We start from the raw sequence: 18517 nt of genomic DNA, 5'->3' as shown, positions 1-18517 counted from the left end.
GCTCATTGTAAAGCATGGAATGGATTGAGGAACGGTATCCAGCACGTGTGTTGGACACCATTCCTCTTTTCATCCCATGCATGACAATGAGCCCATCCTTAGATTTCTGCCTCCACCAGCCTCCACTGACATGCACACACAGCTCCCCCCCCCCCCCCCCCCCCCCCCCCCCACACACACACAGACACTTTCTGTCTCTCTCTCACACACACACACACACACACACACACAGTCCACAATCATATGGTATAGCATGTCATTATCATTATGTTCTTCTATCAATAGCATTCATGTGGACGTACTTAGGTGAATATACATGCAGTTTACAATATATACACATGTACTGTTCAGGGGTGACAATTTCCTCTTCTAAATGTATACAAAGTAACCATAACATTTTAAATTGATGGGATAGGGGTGTTTTTATCCAAAATGAGTATGGATATATGCAACGCATGTTCACACCGTTTACTTGACAAATCTGCACAAACAATCATTATAATTTCACCGACAATCTTTTGAGATTGCCTCGACGCTGCTATTGTGAGTCAGTAAGTAAAACATTTTCGCACTCTGAGGATGTATTTAGAGGAGGATTATGTGATCCTAAGTGTTGAAGTCTGTGAAGTCTGAGATGTCAGTGTAGCTTAATAGCATGCTGAGTGGGTGGGTGTGGCTGAGGTCTTCTCCCCGTCTCCGACCGAGTGCTCTGGGTCTGACTCACACAGGGGAGGGGCCCCAACCCAGGGCCACAGGGAAAACCCAGCGTCTCTCCACCCCGCTCTTCACATCCGTTTAGTCAACATACTTTAGGCTTAGAGGGTCAATAGTGTATCGTGCTGACGGAACATTAAATCAGCTTAGATTACATGTACAAGAGATTAGATGTAGAATAGTGCATTGTCGATTATTAAAAGCATTCTCATCTCATTCTCTGTCCGGGCTTCATGGGCTTCTGATTGGTCTAAATATTGACTGTGAACGAGCAGTGTCGTTTCAGCCGCTCCTCCTCTCAGCGTGAGTGAGAGACCATGTGACGTGACTCTTCTCTGCTTCGGACTGGTCCAGAGGGCCTCATCGGCGCCGATTCTGAGTTGATCCACATTTCTGACTGTGTGATTAGCTGATCCGCATATCTGTCATTCTTTTCTCCCACGTCCTCAGATCATTACCCTCTAATGGGAGGATATCCACATCCCTCCTGGGCATCATCAAGTCATTTGCATATCAACTCTTCCTTGGGGAAAGGGCGAATGTTTCATTTGTCAAACGTTAACGTGCTGATGTCAGGGGAGGGCTCTATGACGGTAAACTCAGCCCTCTAATCGGTTATTAAAGCTCATTAACAACTCCACACAGTACGTGACAATATAGTCCCAGTATAGCCATGGTCGTTTAAGGGAAGGTTTAGCCTTTTTTCATGTTTACGTGAAATATCATCTTACCCTAAGTTGTCCTAAAAGCCAGTAGTGATCTTCTCCGTTCCCCACTTTGCTACCACAGTACAGGCTTACAGTTAGCAGCGCTCTCTCCAGTAGACAGGATTTCGACGGACCTTAAGTTAGCATTGTTTAAATGACATGCCAAAATCTCCAAAAGTTTCCGGTATCCTAGTGGAATCCATGATGTGTTTGCGAGAATGGATCATTGCATATTATTGCAAAATTACGTAATTTGCGGTTTCAATAAAAGCATGCACAGGTTCATTGCGACTAAACTTTGTTTGAAATTCCTCAAGGGGATTTTGGCATGAATTTGAACCTGTGCTGCGGTAGCAAAGTGTAGACCGAAGAACCGGAGAAGCTTTCACTACTAGCTTATGAAGAGAACTCAGAGTAAGATGATATTTCATCTAAACATAAAAACAGGCTAAACGATCCCTTTCAGGTGTGTTCTGTGTTGTCCAGCCATAGTAGATTAGATTAGATTAGATTAGATTAGATTAGATTAGATTCAACTTTATTGTCATTGTGCAGAGTACAAGTACAGAGACAACGAAATGCAGTTAGCGTCTAACCAGAAGTGCAAAATAGCAGAAAGTGCAATGAACAGTATTTAAAGGTAGTGCAATATACAGTACACAACCACAGTGGCCTCACACAGCATGGCTGTTCTTACAGCCTCTCTCTAGTGAATCCACAGAGTAGGCCCCCTCTCACCCTCCCAGAGGGCTGCTTTCACAGGGTGACTGATAACCTCATAGTTCAGCCACAGTGGTCAAGCTATCTGGGGAAGTAGCCCAGCCTCTGTATTCACAGTTGAAACAGCCTGGTTAGACAACATGTTATCACTCTAATCTAGGATGCTCTTTTAGATGAGCGATCTTGTTTTGAAGGCTGGGTCCTGAAATATGTGTGTAGATCATTAATCAAATAGTGTTAGAATAAATCTGTTATGATAGTGTATATAAATAGATAATTTTGCAGTGGAGAGACAGTGTTATAATTGATTGTTTTAAATAGACAGTGTTAGAGTAGATAGTTCTATAATAGATAGTCTTTTAATAGAGAGTGTTGATAGCTACTTTGGCGGTTGTTCATAAACTCACACTGAGGCTTTGATTAACTCGGTCTGACTTCCTGTCTGTTGGCAGTTGTGGTGATTGGCTACCTGCAGGGTCAGGCATGGGCCATAATGTGTGAGCTCCACTGTGATAGGGCCCCTGGGTTGTCTGTCTATAGTTGTGGTCCTCCACAGGTCCGGTCCCTGCAGAGGTGTGGTTTTGACCCGAGTCAAGGTACAACAGGACTGACCTTAATATACAAACGAACGTCGCTTACAGTACAACACCCTGGGAGTCTCCGTAAGTCATTCTTCGGCAAAATGGTTGGCCCGCCACTGTTTTGGTTGAGAGATAGGCCTGGGGAAAAGTGACCCCTCTCAAGTTCATAGACAGAGTTCTGGATGCAAGGGCTAACAGTCCATTACATGTGATAGTTTCAATCAAAGCAATTGCCAATACACTATGTAACAGAATGCTCTGCACTATACTACACGATGCAACAGAAGGTTGAATGTTGTTACTAGAGTAATTACAGAGCTACAGCTGACAGGTATTTGGGTAACTTAAAATGCACAGTCTGGGTTTGTTCTGCTGTTCAATAGTCATTTCAATTAATGATATATACCCATTGATTCTTGAAGAATATATACAAGCCTTATAAATGCCTTATGAGCATATCCATAACTGAACATATTATATTTATATTGTTTTATTTCATTGATTGTAAACAATATATTTCTAAATAAACAATATATAGTTTGGAAAATATGTTTAAAACTATAATTTCAGTGTCATGGACTGTTAGTCCTTGCATCCAGAGCACTGTCTATGAATTTGAGAGTACTCACATTTCCCTTGCCCCATCTCTGAACTGCATACAAAAGTGGCAGCCAGCCAGCCATTTGGCAGAAAATCTAATTAAGGATCGCACCTTTAATGTAAAGTGTGACCTACTACTCTTATACACGACATACAAAATGGTGGCCAGCTGAGTGCAAACAGTCAAGTCCTCAATAAAGGCTAACTGTGCAGAGCCCAGCAATAAAGGCGAACTGTGATGCCATGTTTCACAGCCCATTTGAGGCGAGCATGTCGCTATGGTCATGAGACTGTGGAAGCAACAGACTTTAAACCCTGGAACTAATGTGGAGCAGCTGTCCGTTCCACTCTCCAACAAACTCTTCCACATCCACTCAGAGGCCAGATCCACTCCACAACAAACCCTTCCACATCCACTCAGAGGCCAGATCCACTCCAGAACATCCAGACAGACGGTCCAGCCTCAACATGGAGATGTTACTGATGACTTAGCCTGTTAGCTATTCACTAATTATCCATTTTTAGCTTGAAAGTGAAATGGAATACACATATTGGATTTTACATTACTATTCAATTTTAAAAAATGTAATGTTTATATGGTGAGACAAAATAGTCAATGTAACCAGACACGGGCGAGGACAAAGATGAGGGCTTTCTCAGTCTGTGGTTTCAGAGAAACCAGAAATCATCTGGGTCATTTAGTAATGGCGTAATATGAGATCTATCAATGCATATTATACCATCTAGACAAAGTCAGCTTGCTCTCTGTGATTTGAGGTATAAAACCTAGCTAGTTATTTGTTGTCATTAACACACTGTTGGAGTATGATTATAGTCTAGTTTTTATTTTTATATTTACAGCAAAGCACTCCTGCAGTCCGCAGGGACCCACTGTGGCCAAGCATTATGAGCATTGAAGTCATTAGAATAATTGGCTGCCTCCTGCTGTAGAAAGTGTGCCTATCAGTGTGGCCGGTGGCTCTATTGAGCCTGACAAATCCATACACACACTGCGCTATGAAAGAGCAGAGGGTCTCTAATGGGATGCTTTGTTTAATGGATTTGTTGTGATGGCTGGAACTCTTACTTTATTTAACTATTAACATCAAGGAAAACTCATTGCAGTTTGTGTAAACCCCATGCCTATTTCACTCTTTGCATACCAATAGTGATACCAGGGGAGGCTGGTGGAGGTAGACACCGGAGGATGGGCTCATTGTAATACATGGAATGGAATGCATTACAATGAACCTGTCCTCTGATGTCTACCTCCATCAGCCTCTCCTGGTTGTTATGCCTCTGTGGATTGCCCAGTGTGTTGCCCAAGTGCAGATATGAATGGTTGTCTGTATTTAATGTGTATATATGGATATATGGATTTCAGCTCAATAATTGATCATGCCCTGTGATACAATGCATGGCTAAATGTGCTGTGAGTGACAGTGAGTGTGTGGTACAGTATGGTGGTACAGTATGCTTATTAATGTTTTTCACTGTTTTTCTTTTTCAGAGCAATGTGTCTTGTCCAAAGGAGAGCTACTGGATTGCATGTTTCTGGACCCCCACTGGGATATACAGAGTTTGTGTGTTGAGCCCATCTAAGCAGGACTCCCAGTGCCCTGTGGCTTTCCAGGGCCAGTGCTACTGTCAGGAGCAGGTTTAGTGCTCTTCATCCACCAACGCTGAGTTCTCAGCCTATTCCCCTTTACTGCGTCTGAAATTGAAATCTCTCCAGTATTGCCCTCCTCCATGGTTTCTGCCTTACTCACGACCCTATCATCTTACATTGTAAAGATTTGCAAAGGAATGTTTACAAAGAAATTGGCGAATCCCAATAAGAAGAAAGAGAGTAGTGAAAATAAAGAGCCCAAATTGACCACCGATTTGCAAGCACGTAATCCAACTTTCTCCACCACTCTTAAAACCACCGTAAAAAAAATCTCCAAATGCTCTTCGGCACGTAACATATCCCTCGACGACGACGACAAAAACGACTGCTCATCTCTCTCTCCAACGTTCAGTTATCGGGTAGCAATCGCAAACGGACTTCCAAAACACGCTCTTCTGTTGAACAATAATGAGAGTATCTTACAGGAGGTTCTGTCCATTGATAGCAGCTACTCTGACTCCCTGAGCGAGAAACCTATCCGGAGACTGGATGAACAGAAATCTCACACCATGCCAGTAAGACGGAACAGGAAGAGCCTCATCAGTCTGGCGCCCTCTGATGGCAGCTCTGAGGGTGAACGGGTGGAACGCTCCAGTCTACACACGCTCCGACTGGGCGCGCTACGCAAGCTGAGGAAATGGAAGAAGAGCCAGGAATGTGTCTCCTCCGACTCAGAGGTAAGCAACTGGAGGAAGACCCTGGGAATCCGGAGCAAGTCCCTAGACCGCGCTGGGCGGCAGCAGAAGAGCTCCACCCTGGAACCCGGCTCCTCTTCTACGGGTTGCATCAGCCAGACCCAGGATGTGATGGAGATGATCTTTAAGGAGCTGCAAGGGATCAGCCAGATTGAAACAGAGTTGACAGAGCTGCGAGGCCACGTCAACGCCCTGAAGAACTCCATTGATGAGATCTCGAGCAGCGTGGAGGTCGTGCAGACCGAGATTGAGCAGCTTCGCTCAGGGTTTGTCCAGTCTAGGAGAGAGACGCGCGACATCCACGACTACATCAAACAGGTCAGCCACCAGACCAACAAGGCAACTCTGAGGTTCCTCAATGTTCCAGAGGAAAAGCTAGAGAAGACAGAGAGTCTAATTTACAAAATTCTAAAGGAGAAAATGGGATTCATTGATGCACATAAAACACTTAAAGTAGAACTAGCTCATAGGTTAGGGCAACAAAGAGAATGTTCCAATGCTAAACCTCGTCCTATTATTGTTATTTTTTCAACCACCCAAGATAGGGATTTAGTTTTGAAAAAATGCTATAAACTTAAAGGGACAGGTATATCTGTCTCCACTGATAGCTTATCTCATGATGTGAAGGACAGGAAAGACAAAGGAGCGATGTCCACCTCACAAACCTATGAGAGCATGGACATAAAGGTCTCAGGAAAGGAGAAAGTAGAGAGTGATGATTGGGACTCAATGGACAGTGACAAAGAGCTAGACGAGTTAAACAGGAACAAATATGCAATGGTGGTTTCAAAGCCAGCCCACAGAAATAAATCTGACAAGAAGAGGTCCCATGATCACAGCCGATCAGCAGATGAGGCTGGGTACTCTGGCTCGGTTCACTATGAGGATGAATCTTATGACGACCCAGACAGACAGGCTAAGCCCTACTACTCTGACCTGACTCCAGGCTGGCTCTCTCAGAGTGACTACTCCACCCCCAAGCTTAGCCGCTCTGAGTCTGACTGCTCCAAACTCTGCCAATCCTACTCTGAAGACTTCTCTGAGAGCCAATACTTTAGCCGGGTCAATGGCTGCTCCATGCTCTCCTCCTCAGATCAGGAGCTGTGGCAGAGGAAGCAGGAGGACATGGCCTCTTCCTGGTACGCCAGCACCAGCCAACCCCTTAGCCAGGAGAACCCTCCCTATGCAGAGCCAAATGAGGCAGAGACCACAGAAACCATTGACAGTGGGGTGAGTAACGGTCTGGTCTGCATGTCTGGGGACAGGAGCCACTACAGCGGCTCCCAGCTCTCTCTCCAGGGTGACCTCTCCCCTTGGAAGGATTGGCCGCACCTAGAGCAGGGCGCTGACTCTGGCCTGGACGCCTCCATAGATCAGAACCTGGTGTCTGAAGTCAGTAGCCCCTTTGACCCTGCTGCCATCCCGGGCTTCCCTGAGAATATCACTAAGTGTCAGGAGGTGGATCTGCAGTTTGAAGGGGAAGAGACCTTCATGATTCTCAATAGTGTCTCTACCATTGTCCCCTCTGCCATCCCCCCTGTTGTCTCCTCCATCATCCCCTCAGATGTCCCCTCTTTTTTGCCTATCAAAGAGAGGGAGCCTGTCTTAAAAACACAATCCCGTCACCCTAAAGAGGGTCCTAAAAAAGGCTCTAAAGAGACCCCTAAAGTGACCCCCAAAGAGGGCCCAAAGATAACCCTTAAAGAGAGCCCTAAGGTCCCCGCTGCTTCTAAAGTAACCGTTAAAGAGAGCACTAAGACAACCGTTAAAGAGAGCCCTAAGGTAACCGCTGGCCCTAAAGTGATGGCGAAACAGGGCCCTAAAGTCACCCCTAAAGAAAGCCCGAAAGTCAGCCCTAAAGAAAGCCCTAAAGTCACCCCTAAAGAAAGCCCTAAAGTCAGCCCTAAAGAAAGCCCAAAAGTCAGCCCTAAAGAAAGCCCTAAAGTCAGCCCTAAAGAGAGCCCCAAAGAGAGCCCTCGAGAGAGCCCTAAAGTCACCCCTAAAGTCACCCCTAAAGAGGTCCCTAGAGTCACCCCTAAAGAGGGCCCGAAAGTCACCCCTAAAGAGGGCCCGAAAGTCACCCCTAAAGAGGGCCCGAAAGTCATCCCCAAAGAGGGCCCGAAAATCACCCCTAAAGTCACCCCTAAAGAGGACCCTAAAGTCACCCCTAAAGAGGTCCCTAAAGTAGCCCCTAAAGAGGTCCCTAAAGTCACCCCTAAAGTGGCCCCTAAAGAAACATTCTCTGAGATCAATGTCAATCACAGCTTCCATCAGAACCAGACCAAGTCTTCCACCATGTACCGTAGTCAGAGTGAAATCCGTTCAGCAGAGAAGACAGAGGAGGTACCAAAGTCCTGGAGCAGCCGTCTCAGCATTGACCTCACTGACAAATCCTTTGGCTTTGGCTTTGGCAACACCCTTCAGAGGGCCAAGTCAGCCCTGGAGGTGGTCTGGAAAACTGGAAACCCGAGTGGCACCGCCCCCCCTGAACCGGAACCAGCCAACTCTTCCTCCTTCATGGACCGCTTCCGTACGTTATCCACCTCCACCGCTAATGACTCCAGCACCACCATCGACTCAGATGTCTACACAGAGCCTTTCACCTACAAGGCTGAGGATGAAGAAGTGGCGGAGGGGGAGCAGAGTGTCGACAATGAGACTAACTACGTAGAAGTGATGGAGCAGGTGCTTGCCAGCCTGGAGAACAAAAGCAACGCCAATGAGACGGAAGAGACAGAAGACCCACTGCAGGACTACGAAGTCTCTCAGGACTATGATGTCTCTCAGGACTATGAGGGGTCCGAGGACTATGAGGCAACCCAAGACTTTGAGGTCTCTGAGGACTATGATGCGACTCAGGAGGAGACCCGTGTGCTAGAGTATGATTGCAGTCTGGATGAGCAGTATGATGAGGAGTACAACGAGGATTACGACACCCAGCCAACAGAGGATACAGCAGAGTACGAGGCCATGGTGGAGTACGTGGATGTGGAGGACCCGGACGAGACAGAGGACAACGAGGAGACAGAGGACATGGAGGAAGGGGATGAGGAGGTGGAGGAGATGGAGGAGGCTTCTGAAGCGTCTGAAACAGTGGCACCACAGGAGGACGAAAACAAAAACGTCACAGAGGAGAAGCCGGCGGAGGCCCTGCCAAAGAAGCGTATCCGTCCAACGTTTAAGGAAGCAGCGCTAAGGGCCTACAGGAAACAGATGGATGAGCTGAAGCAGCAGATCCTGGCTGGAGGTATAGTTCCTCTTTCCTTTATAGCACCTGTGTGTCAAAGTAGCAATGCAATGCAGAACGTTATAACACCCTATTACATAGTCATGACAAAGTAATGTAACGGATACATTTAATACTATTCACCTGCTCATCACTACACTTCACTTGTGTGCACAGAGGGTTTCAATATATTATTGCATGTAATATGTACTGTAATTATCAGTCATATCAATAGCACAATATATCAGTGCATAGTGTACATTGAAAGTAAATACAGTACATGCTTGTGCACTGCTTTGCTTACATCTACAGTATATGACCTTATCACAGACATGTGTTCTAGATCAGGTCTGAGTGGGGCATTTGAGTCTAAGGTTGGGACTTTGTTGGAGTGAGCCCTGAGATTTATGGAAACCCCAGACTTTGTTACACTGATGCTGAGGATTTAAGGGACTTTGCATTGACCTGGAATACTGGATTTGCCCTGGTGTCTTCTGGAATTGGTAATAGATTTTCTGTGAAATGATGAAATGAAGGGAGGACTGGCTTGCAGGAATAGGGTCATGGTTAGTTATAGGTTTCTATTCAGAAATTGCAGCACTAAAGGCTTTGCCTGATGGGATCCTAGTACAGAATAAGAGGGCCGGGTAGTGGGGCCGGGTATGTTTTTGTGGGCCCGTAATTTCTCATGAAATCTTAATAGATTAAAATGGTACAGCACCCTTGGCCCCTGAGCTGCCATCAGTTCTGTTCTGAGTGAAATGGCAACATGGCTTCAGTCCATTACCAAGGTCCAGGTGGGACCTCTGAGAACACCAGTGCAATGTGCAGTGCCTCAAACAGACAGAAACAAAACCTCACAAGTGCAGTATGTTTGCAGTGTGGACAGCCCATTGTTTCTTTCTGCGTCAACAAGAACATTGTCTCTCTTTATTGAATAATGTTTGTATTTGGTACATTGTATTGATGTGTTATTGTTCTGCTGTTGCATTTGCCCCTTGGATTCTGCCAAAATTATAAATTCTAAATCACTGTATTTATCTCCAGTTCAGGTGTGCAGGTATAGCTCCATGCAAGCAATATGTCAGAAAAAGCTTAATAAAACAAAAATGTGGCCAAAGACACATTATTTTTCAAGCTGCATAAGTGCCTAGTATTGATTCAGTGAAGCAAACAATGAACTGTTTCAAGTGGAATGAAAAGGTTTTCTATTTGAGTTATGGAGGGGCCAGGGGAATATCCTCTCTTATTTAAAGTGAACAAGCTCTTGACCTACATGTGGTGGAGCAGCCACAGTGTATTCCCACACTAACAGCATAGCATGGTTGAGAACACAGCCTTCACAGGCTACACCATATATTGTAGACAGGCAGGCTAGAGAGGTATCACTTTATCTGAAGCACCCTCTTATTAAGGTTATATGGTCTCATATAAAGCCTGATAAATGTGTATACATTCATAGAGGCTTATCACAGTAGTCATTGAACATTATGGAACATTATGATAAAGCAATAAGGCTTTAAAGACTAGGACATTTTGGGAACATATCACAGCTGAGGCATCTCTCGTGCCTTAAGGTTAGGGTTAGGGATTATGATACATTTTCATAATGCTCTATGACTGCTGCTATTTGAGCCCTATTAAGGTGCAAAGAATACTGTACGTGATTACACTATGGTACACTTTCCACCGGGATTTACCTGGTCTTTCTGAGGTATTCAATTCATTCTGGTATTTGCCTCAAAGAATTCAACACAATAGGTGTCAAATGGTGCCTGGTGGTAATTGCTATAATTAATCCAAAAGAGTTATTATTGTGTACAGTAATTAAGAATTTTCAATATAACATCTAATTAGATTACATGGTAATTTTGGTTCCGCAAAAAAGTGTAACTGAATTTGTTACTCGATACGAGGTTGAGACAAGGAAAGTGTTACTGCTGCGTACACTAGTTTAAAGCATACATATTCATCTTAGCCATGGAATACACTACAGTATATAGCTGTATAAAACAAATTATTAATATAATACAGAGACTAAGCATAACTAACAACATATATGTATAGTATATATTCTACTTGTAAACTATAACTGAAAACACACCAGTGCAGGCTGGTAAAGGTGGAAATAGGAGGATGGTCTCATTGTAATGCATGGAACAGAATGAGGAATGGTATCGTATCAGCCTCCCCTGACACACACCTATCCTAGCAGTGAACTACGCCTGGAATCACATCTGTCCTACCCGTAAACCCTATCTGGATATTCCTGAAACAACATAGCCCAGCGATAAATCTCCTTGGATTAATAGGCAATGAAGTGAAAAATGGTGTATTTATAGTCAAGCACTGAAACATCCAGTTAGTGTTGATTTATGGCCTCAGTTGTAGTCATACGTCGGCCTATCAGCTTGGCCAAACAGCCGTAGTAGTCGCAGCGCTCCCTGCCCCTGTCAGGTGCCGGGCCTGTCGTTGTGGGACAAATAGCAGGCTAGTTAAAGTAGAGGAAAAGTAGGAACACTTTCCTTCTCTCTCTCTCGCTCATGGCTGATGCGTGCTCTCTGTGCCCGTGTTCAGAAGCGTGCTAGGGCCGTTTGGGGCGCTGTGCAGCGAGTCTCAGCGCCTCTGCTCCTCCTGCCAGGCCGGTCTTCACTCTGCAGCAGCGTCTGTATTGAGATGCTAATTCACACTCCCAAGGGCATTCTGTAACCAGGTCAGCCTTGCTTAGAATATTTATATGGGTCTGCTAGTGAAGTTGCTGCTGTCTCCTGGGGGAAGGCACAGAGGCAGACCCTCTCCACGCCTATGCACAATATCTGGAAGTGTGGTTATGAAAAATGCAGATAAAGAGGAAGTAGCGGCTGTGTTGTTGTTTTGGGGGATCCCACTGGCCGCTTCAATATCAATGCCCTCAGCTCAATGTTTCAGTCACACCAGCTCCTCATAGAGTATACACAAGTCAGGCCAGTTAGGAGCTCCATGTCTATGGCAGTCACAGCAGTGATTTCCAGTCCAGTTGTCTGCCTATCTGTGGGAGTTTAATTAGCACCAGCTCTGTAAAGCTCCTGTGGAGTCACTGCCCTCACTGGTGCGACAGTACAATACAGTAGCTCCCTGAGGCCCATCACTCCCCTCTCCTCTGGAAACAGCTTCAGCCACAGAGATAGATACTGTCACCCAGTCCCCTCTGATACCGGCAGCAGGCAGACAGGAGGAGACTTTATATATGCCTTTTGTGTGCCTTCGCAAAGCTCTTACATAATGCAGTGTGTTCTCTGAATAGTGCCAACGTAGACCTCAGATCTGAACCACTCTCAAACTCCGCCTGTGGAGAGCTAGTACACAATAGACCACAAAAAACTAAGTTTGTCACCTTCCTCAGTTGCCGCCCTGCTCGGAGTACTGCATAACATTAATGAAATCAGTCATATTTTATGCGACAGTATTATAATGTGGGTCATATTTGCTGAAGTAGCTATTTACCATATGAAACGCGTCAACCTGATGATCTAGTTCAAACTTCAAACAATGACGTGAAAGTTGTCAAAAGTGTACTCCCTGATTTGATATTCACCCATGTCATGCTGTAACAACCCGCCTATTTTCAGGGCGATGTTTCCAGTGTGATGTTCTATTGTAGGCATAGGCCTGCGGGGCCTCGTCTTTACGGTGCAATGTGTACTAAACAAAGCATCTGACATCAGCTTCTCTCAGTCACTACCACTTAGTCACTCGGAAGACTGGAGTTAGAGGAACGGTGACTAGTAATGCAGTGCGCCAGTCAGTATGGTTGTCTGTGGTGTAGGCCTATCTGCCTGTGTTTCTCTGACAACGTGGCCCCATGGGACGCAGCTACTGAACTGCTAGCTGGAGACATGACTTGGATGTGTGACTCAGAGATGGAAAATGCCTTGAGCATAATAGTCCCTCTCCCTAGTCCTCCCTGGCGTCACCTGACAAGGCCACTCTCCCCTGTCCCCAGTCTTTTTTTTAGTGAATCAACTCTGGCTAAACCTGAGCAGGCCTTGTGGTAGTTGCCTTTCTCTCTGAACATCAGCTGAATAATGATGATTGGCCACTGAGCCAATGGTACAGTATATAGATAAACAGAGAAACACTGTGTGTGTGTGTGTGTGTGTGTGTTGCAATGGAGGCTAGTGGAGGTAGATATCGGAGGACGGGCTCATTGTAATGCATGGAACGGAATCAGGAATGGTGTGTTGCTATGGTGAACTGGCCCTCCCATAGCTGAAAAGCCCCTAGTACCAGTCTGGCTCTCAGGGTCTGCTACGTATGACATGCTCTACACCTGGATATCACCATACAGCAGGTTCTTTTGTCACACGTTGAGAAACTGGAGTGAAGAGTATTTCTCAACATGAAATAGTCATCGTCTCCTCCCTCCCCCTCTCCGCCTCCCCTATGCTGACATTGCGGCTTGCCCTCCGGGTGTGTGTGGGGGCGAGTGTGTGTGTGTGTGTGTGTGTGTGTGTGTGTGTGTGTGTGTGTGTGTGTGTGTGTGGGAGGGGGGGGGGGGTCGGTACCTGGTTAAATTATCAGCCCTGTGCAGGCCTGGCTGCTCCAGTGAGCTCTGATCGATAGTGTGTGACCATGCGTGTCTGCTCGCCACTGACCAGCAGGATTTAGTGCTGCTTTCTCAACATGCTCTTCACAATACAACCAGCTCTCCTCTTGAAATCGATTAAATGTATTTCTTCCAGTGATTTAAGACTCTTCTTTTATAACCTGTACGTACCATATACCTGTATACACCTGTATATATTTGTATTGCGTATCTCTGTGGTTAGCCGTATCTACCATAGCTGTTTACATGAGGAGGAGGCTATCTATTTTAGCTATACTAGATAGCGATGCTATCTTAGCTGTTATTATACAGAAGCTTGTTATTTCCAAGTATGTTCTTAAATTTTGGATGCTGAGAGGCACCTGCTAGAACCAGCACCTCAAAGAACCTGCACTGGTGTCCACAGGGACTTAACCTTTTTCATTGCATTGTTTGTTCATTTATTATTTTACACAAAATGAATTTCTCACAAAATACGAACAAAACAACGTGACAACAGGAAGCAGAAAAGAACATGAGGAAGGGAGGCAAAAAAAAGGATTGATATAAGAGAAGACTGACAAAAAGACTGACAAAAAGACTGACAAAAAGACTGACAAAAAGACCTAGCAGAGGTTTTCTATTCTTAAGAGGTGTGCTGTAGTTTGACAGGCTGTCCAGTTGTGCACAAGGTCTGGGGTTTCCTCATACAGCGATAACAGTTACAGTCCCTGCATTTCTGTGTCACTGGTAGATGGCTGTTACTACCTGACGTGAACACCTGTTTACTATTCGTGGCGGTATTTGATCTGGTTTATGCTGGCATTTTATCACAGGCAGATCAATAGAAGAGTAATTGCACTGTTCCATGTAGTCCTGTCTATTTCAAAGTAAAGCATTCAAGCTAGCATCCCCCAATTAGACACCTAAATATCAACGTATCAGAGTCAACATCTACCTAATGTGTTTACGGTGCGTCGCTTTTGTGTGGTCAATGCTACTGATACTGAGCAGTTAAGTGTTTGAATTGTATTGATTTTACTATGTTCTACCAAGCAATGAACAGTAGGTGTTGGTGACCTCTCTGTGCTACTGTATATGTTTCTATTCATAGGCCCTCTCCCCCCAGGAACATGTTGACCCTCTCCTCATTTCTGCATACATTTGTAATGAGGAACAAAACAGAAGTCAAATGTCATACTTAATTAACTGTTCTCCACTTATTTTGGTTAACCTTTATTTAACCAGGGAAACACACTGAGACTGCGGTCTCTTATGCGGGCATGCCCTTTTTACAAAACAAATATAATTACAAAACAACACCTTAAAACACAACACAATAAAATACAAAATACACACATGAATTAATCAAAACAAGAGCATGTCCCTATGACCTGCTCCCAACCCAAGGACTTAAAACAAATGTAAGGAACCAAGACATAGTAGTTATTATCCATTCATCAGGGGAGGCTGTTGGAGGTAGACATTTGGAGGACGGTTGTAATGGATTGAATGGAATGAGCCTGTCCTCCGATTTCTACGTCCACCAGCCTCCCTTCCTACACATCTATAGTAGCATACTAGCTGTGTAGTTTACTAACTGGCATTCTTTGTGAAGTCTCTGTCTCTAACTGTCTGCCTTCCTTGACTCCCTTCTCTTTTCAGATAGCAGTGCTTTGGAATCCCAGGTTTATAATCATAAATTCAAAACATAATTCATCCTCATGTGATGCCTGTGATTTCTCCTGTTTCAATCCTTGGTCTGTGTCTGTGTGTGTGTGTGTGTGTGTGTGTGTGTGTGTGTGCGTCTGTCTGGGTCTGTGTGTGTGCGCATGCGTGTGTGTGTGTCTGCGTGCGTGCGTCTGTCTGGGTCTGAGTGTGCATGTGTGTGTGTGTGTGTGTCTGTGTCTGTCTGGGTCTGAGTGTGCATGTGTGTGTGTGTGTGTGTCTGTGTCTGTCTGGGTCTGTGTGTGTGTCTGTGTGCGTGTGTGTGTGCATTTGACCATGTCATACAGCTCCCTCATGAAAGTGCATGCCTTGTGGCCATTCCGTCATCACTGTTTATTATTTGTTACTTTTCCCCTCTCTGTTGTGATAATGATTTGGTATTGTAAACAGGACACTTTGGTCTGTGAGGAGGGGGAGATGTTATAAAACTGCCAAATCTGGCCCACAGCGTCAATAACGGAACACTCCATAATCTGAGAGTAGAGCACCCCTTGCTGCGCAAATCACATTGGCATGGGAATAATTCCTGCTCTGGCCCGCGGTGCTCTTCTCTCTTCTACCCTGAGCTCTCCTCCTCTCCTCCTCATTATAGTTTAGTCTCTCACCTTTTTCCTAAACTTGACCTCAAGATGTGCTTTTCCAAATTTGACTTTTTGTTTTTTCGTTTTGTGCGTGTGTGTGTCTCCCCCCTTCAGTGTCCCACTGTGTACAGTAAGTGGTTGCATGCCATGGTGTGTTTTGCTCTAACTGACACTGTGCCCTCTCTCCTCTCCTCTTTGCAGACTCGCACCATTAATATCCTGGATCCCAAAGTGCTGGGGCTGCAGGCTGGAGGGTGAGTGGTGCCCCCATTGCTCACACTCCCAAATGTACAGAACCGGCACTTCAGTTGCAACAACAGGACAAAGAAAACACAGAATATACAATTGTGCAATTTTAGTCACAACATCTTTTGTGAGTCAATAGTTGGAGCTGTTGTATCAGTGGAGTGTCGTGGCGAAGTGGCACAGATAATAAGGTGTTGTGAAGACGTCTCTCTGAGTGGCCATCTGTAGCATAGTCTATCTCTGCACTGCAGTGGAGGCAGAGGCAGAGGGAGAGGGAGAGGGAGAGGGAGAGGGAGAGGGAGAGGGAGAGGCAGAGCCAAAATGGCTGGACACGTTTCCAGAAGATGCTAGATTCACATCTCCGGGGTCCCACCTGTGATGTCACAGGGGAGGGCTGTTGGAAGCAGAACAGTTGCTGTCATGTTCCTGAGAGCTCTCTGCATAGCGAAGGAGGGGGGAGTTACCGAAATTGGAAAGTATAGGGAGAAGGTTATAGGGAGAAGGTTACTGCTGTCCTCAACAGAGAGAGGTGTTAGAGAGTGAGACAGGCCAGAAGGATCCCCAGGAGAGAGAGGGGTTAGATAAAGAGTGAGACAGGACATAGAGAGGGATCCTTAGCAGGGAGAGTGGTTAGATAGAGGGTGAGACAGGACAGGACAGGACAGGACAGGACAGGACAGGACAGGACAGAGGAATCCCCAGCCAGGTACAGCCATGAGGAGGATACGAGAGCACAAGGTATGATCCATGGCGTTGGCCAGCCGTGTAAATCACCAGGCCCTTTCAGCGTGGTAATGTCTCCCCCAGCATGGCATTATTATGATATTAATACACTCTAAACCTGTCTGCTTCCCCAGGGCTGGCAGCATTCTTTATGGTATTGACAGCATGCCAGATTTACGCCGCAAGAGGACCGTGCCCATTGTCCGGGACCTGGTGAGTTATCTGCCTCAACAAGGTTAAGTGTGATTTATGTCAATTCTATCTGACTCCCTCCCCATTATATGGCACATGGGTGGGATCCTCCGCTGCCTGGTACGGCGTACGGTGTGAGTATGTCAAACATAGCCGTGGGAGTCTTAACTTATTTTTAGTTAGGGTAGAGGGGGTGTTGCATCATGTTTTTTTGATGCACTCGGGCTTGTTTTTTTGTACATGTTTAATTGAACGTGTCACCTCCCACAGAGAGACCAGGGCTAGTTCACTCTAGGCTACACCTTTGGTTGTTTAGTCCATGTTATGATGGTTTGTTAGGGTATTATGTGCAGTCTAAAGCATCACTACTTTTGTGCAGTCTACAGTATTACTGCGTCATTACTGCAGTTGACGCTATTACTGATGTTTGTTTGTACTTTGTATTGTATTGTACTGTACTGTCTGTCTGTCTTGTGCCTCAGTGTCTGTTGTTCATAATTCACCATATATACTATCTTCCATATCAAGTTTGACATTAGACATGTGACGGTTCTATAAACTAGATATTATCCATAGATGATTTATTTCCATTTTATAGTGTACTTAATGAAACACACTAAACAGACGCCAAAGACCGGCTCAACATTTTTACTTGTAGTTTTTACAAACAGTAAAAAAAACTGTTAAAAAAAAAAAAATCACAGATAGAATACATCTCGTACAAAATGATAATGTAGCTTGATGTAATATAGGCATAGATGCTGATAAATCTGATTAATGTTTATATCTCAGTGACGGACATGAGTTGATGCTGTATTTGTCCATATCTCTCATGAATTTAATAACCAACAATGTCTTGGTAAGTATGGGCTGTCGTTTTTGTTTTTTCGATTTTGCGTGTCTATTTGCCATTCCTACATAGACCCATAACAGCTATGGGTGATATTTTTCAGTGAGTTGTCAGATTTCAGCCTTGCAGTTGCCCCCGGATCATTTCACTGATCGGCAGGAGTTTGAACATTTAATTGAATTTGAAATGTTGACAACTCAACCCAAAAATATATCTGAGGACTTCATTGACTTCTGATTTAACTGCGAGGCTTTTAAATCATGTAAAAGCGACGCTGAAGAAAGCCTTTTACACCCCGGATGAAGTCAGTAATCAGCGGTCTAATTGGTCCCCTTCTCATGTCTCTCCTCTGTCGATGTCCCCCATTGGCTGTGTGAGTGCTTCGGGGCAGCAACAGCATTCTGATTGGTCGGGACGGGAGGGATCCCCACTTTTACAGTGGGGGTGCAAAAACACCAATTCAAATCTAGTTGAAGCAACTTTAACGATAACTCAACACCTAAACATCCGGAAACAGGGTCTCACTGTATTGCCTGCAGCAACCTCCTCAGTGAAAGTGCATGTTGATACACTTACATCAACACTCTCAGTTCATGTAGAGGTCACGATCCTCCTACATACCCCATGGCTTCCATGGATCTTTACCATAGCTGGGCTGTAGGTGAGGGGTACGTGGTAAAGACTGATCCAATATTGTCAGCTGTCCATGTCTGCATTCCTC

At 45.1% G+C, this 18517-nt stretch overlaps 1 protein-coding gene across 1 annotated transcript in view; it reads left to right on the top strand.

Annotated features, from left to right (window-relative positions):
- Window positions 1–5071: 5071 nt before the first annotated feature.
- The window catches only part of unc13c (unc-13 homolog C (C. elegans)), a gene marked incomplete at both ends in the record, with an annotated part of 70186 nt that continues 56740 nt past the window's right edge, over window positions 5072–18517 (top strand). Inside the window, 4 exons of the mRNA XM_083690906.1 lie at window positions 5072–7190; window positions 7716–8962; window positions 15987–16039; window positions 16889–16967. Coding sequence (XP_083547032.1) covers window positions 5072–7190; window positions 7716–8962; window positions 15987–16039; window positions 16889–16967 — 3498 coding nt within the window. The remainder of the gene's footprint in view (window positions 7191–7715; window positions 8963–15986; window positions 16040–16888; window positions 16968–18517) is intronic.

The sequence above is a fragment of the Argentina silus genome (assembly GCF_951799395.1).
Source record: "Argentina silus genome assembly, chromosome: 19".
NCBI classification, from domain to species: Eukaryota; Metazoa; Chordata; class Actinopteri; order Argentiniformes; family Argentinidae; genus Argentina; species Argentina silus.
The sequence above is the reverse complement of the archived record's forward strand: the minus strand, read 5'-3'. Positions and strand labels throughout refer to the sequence as shown.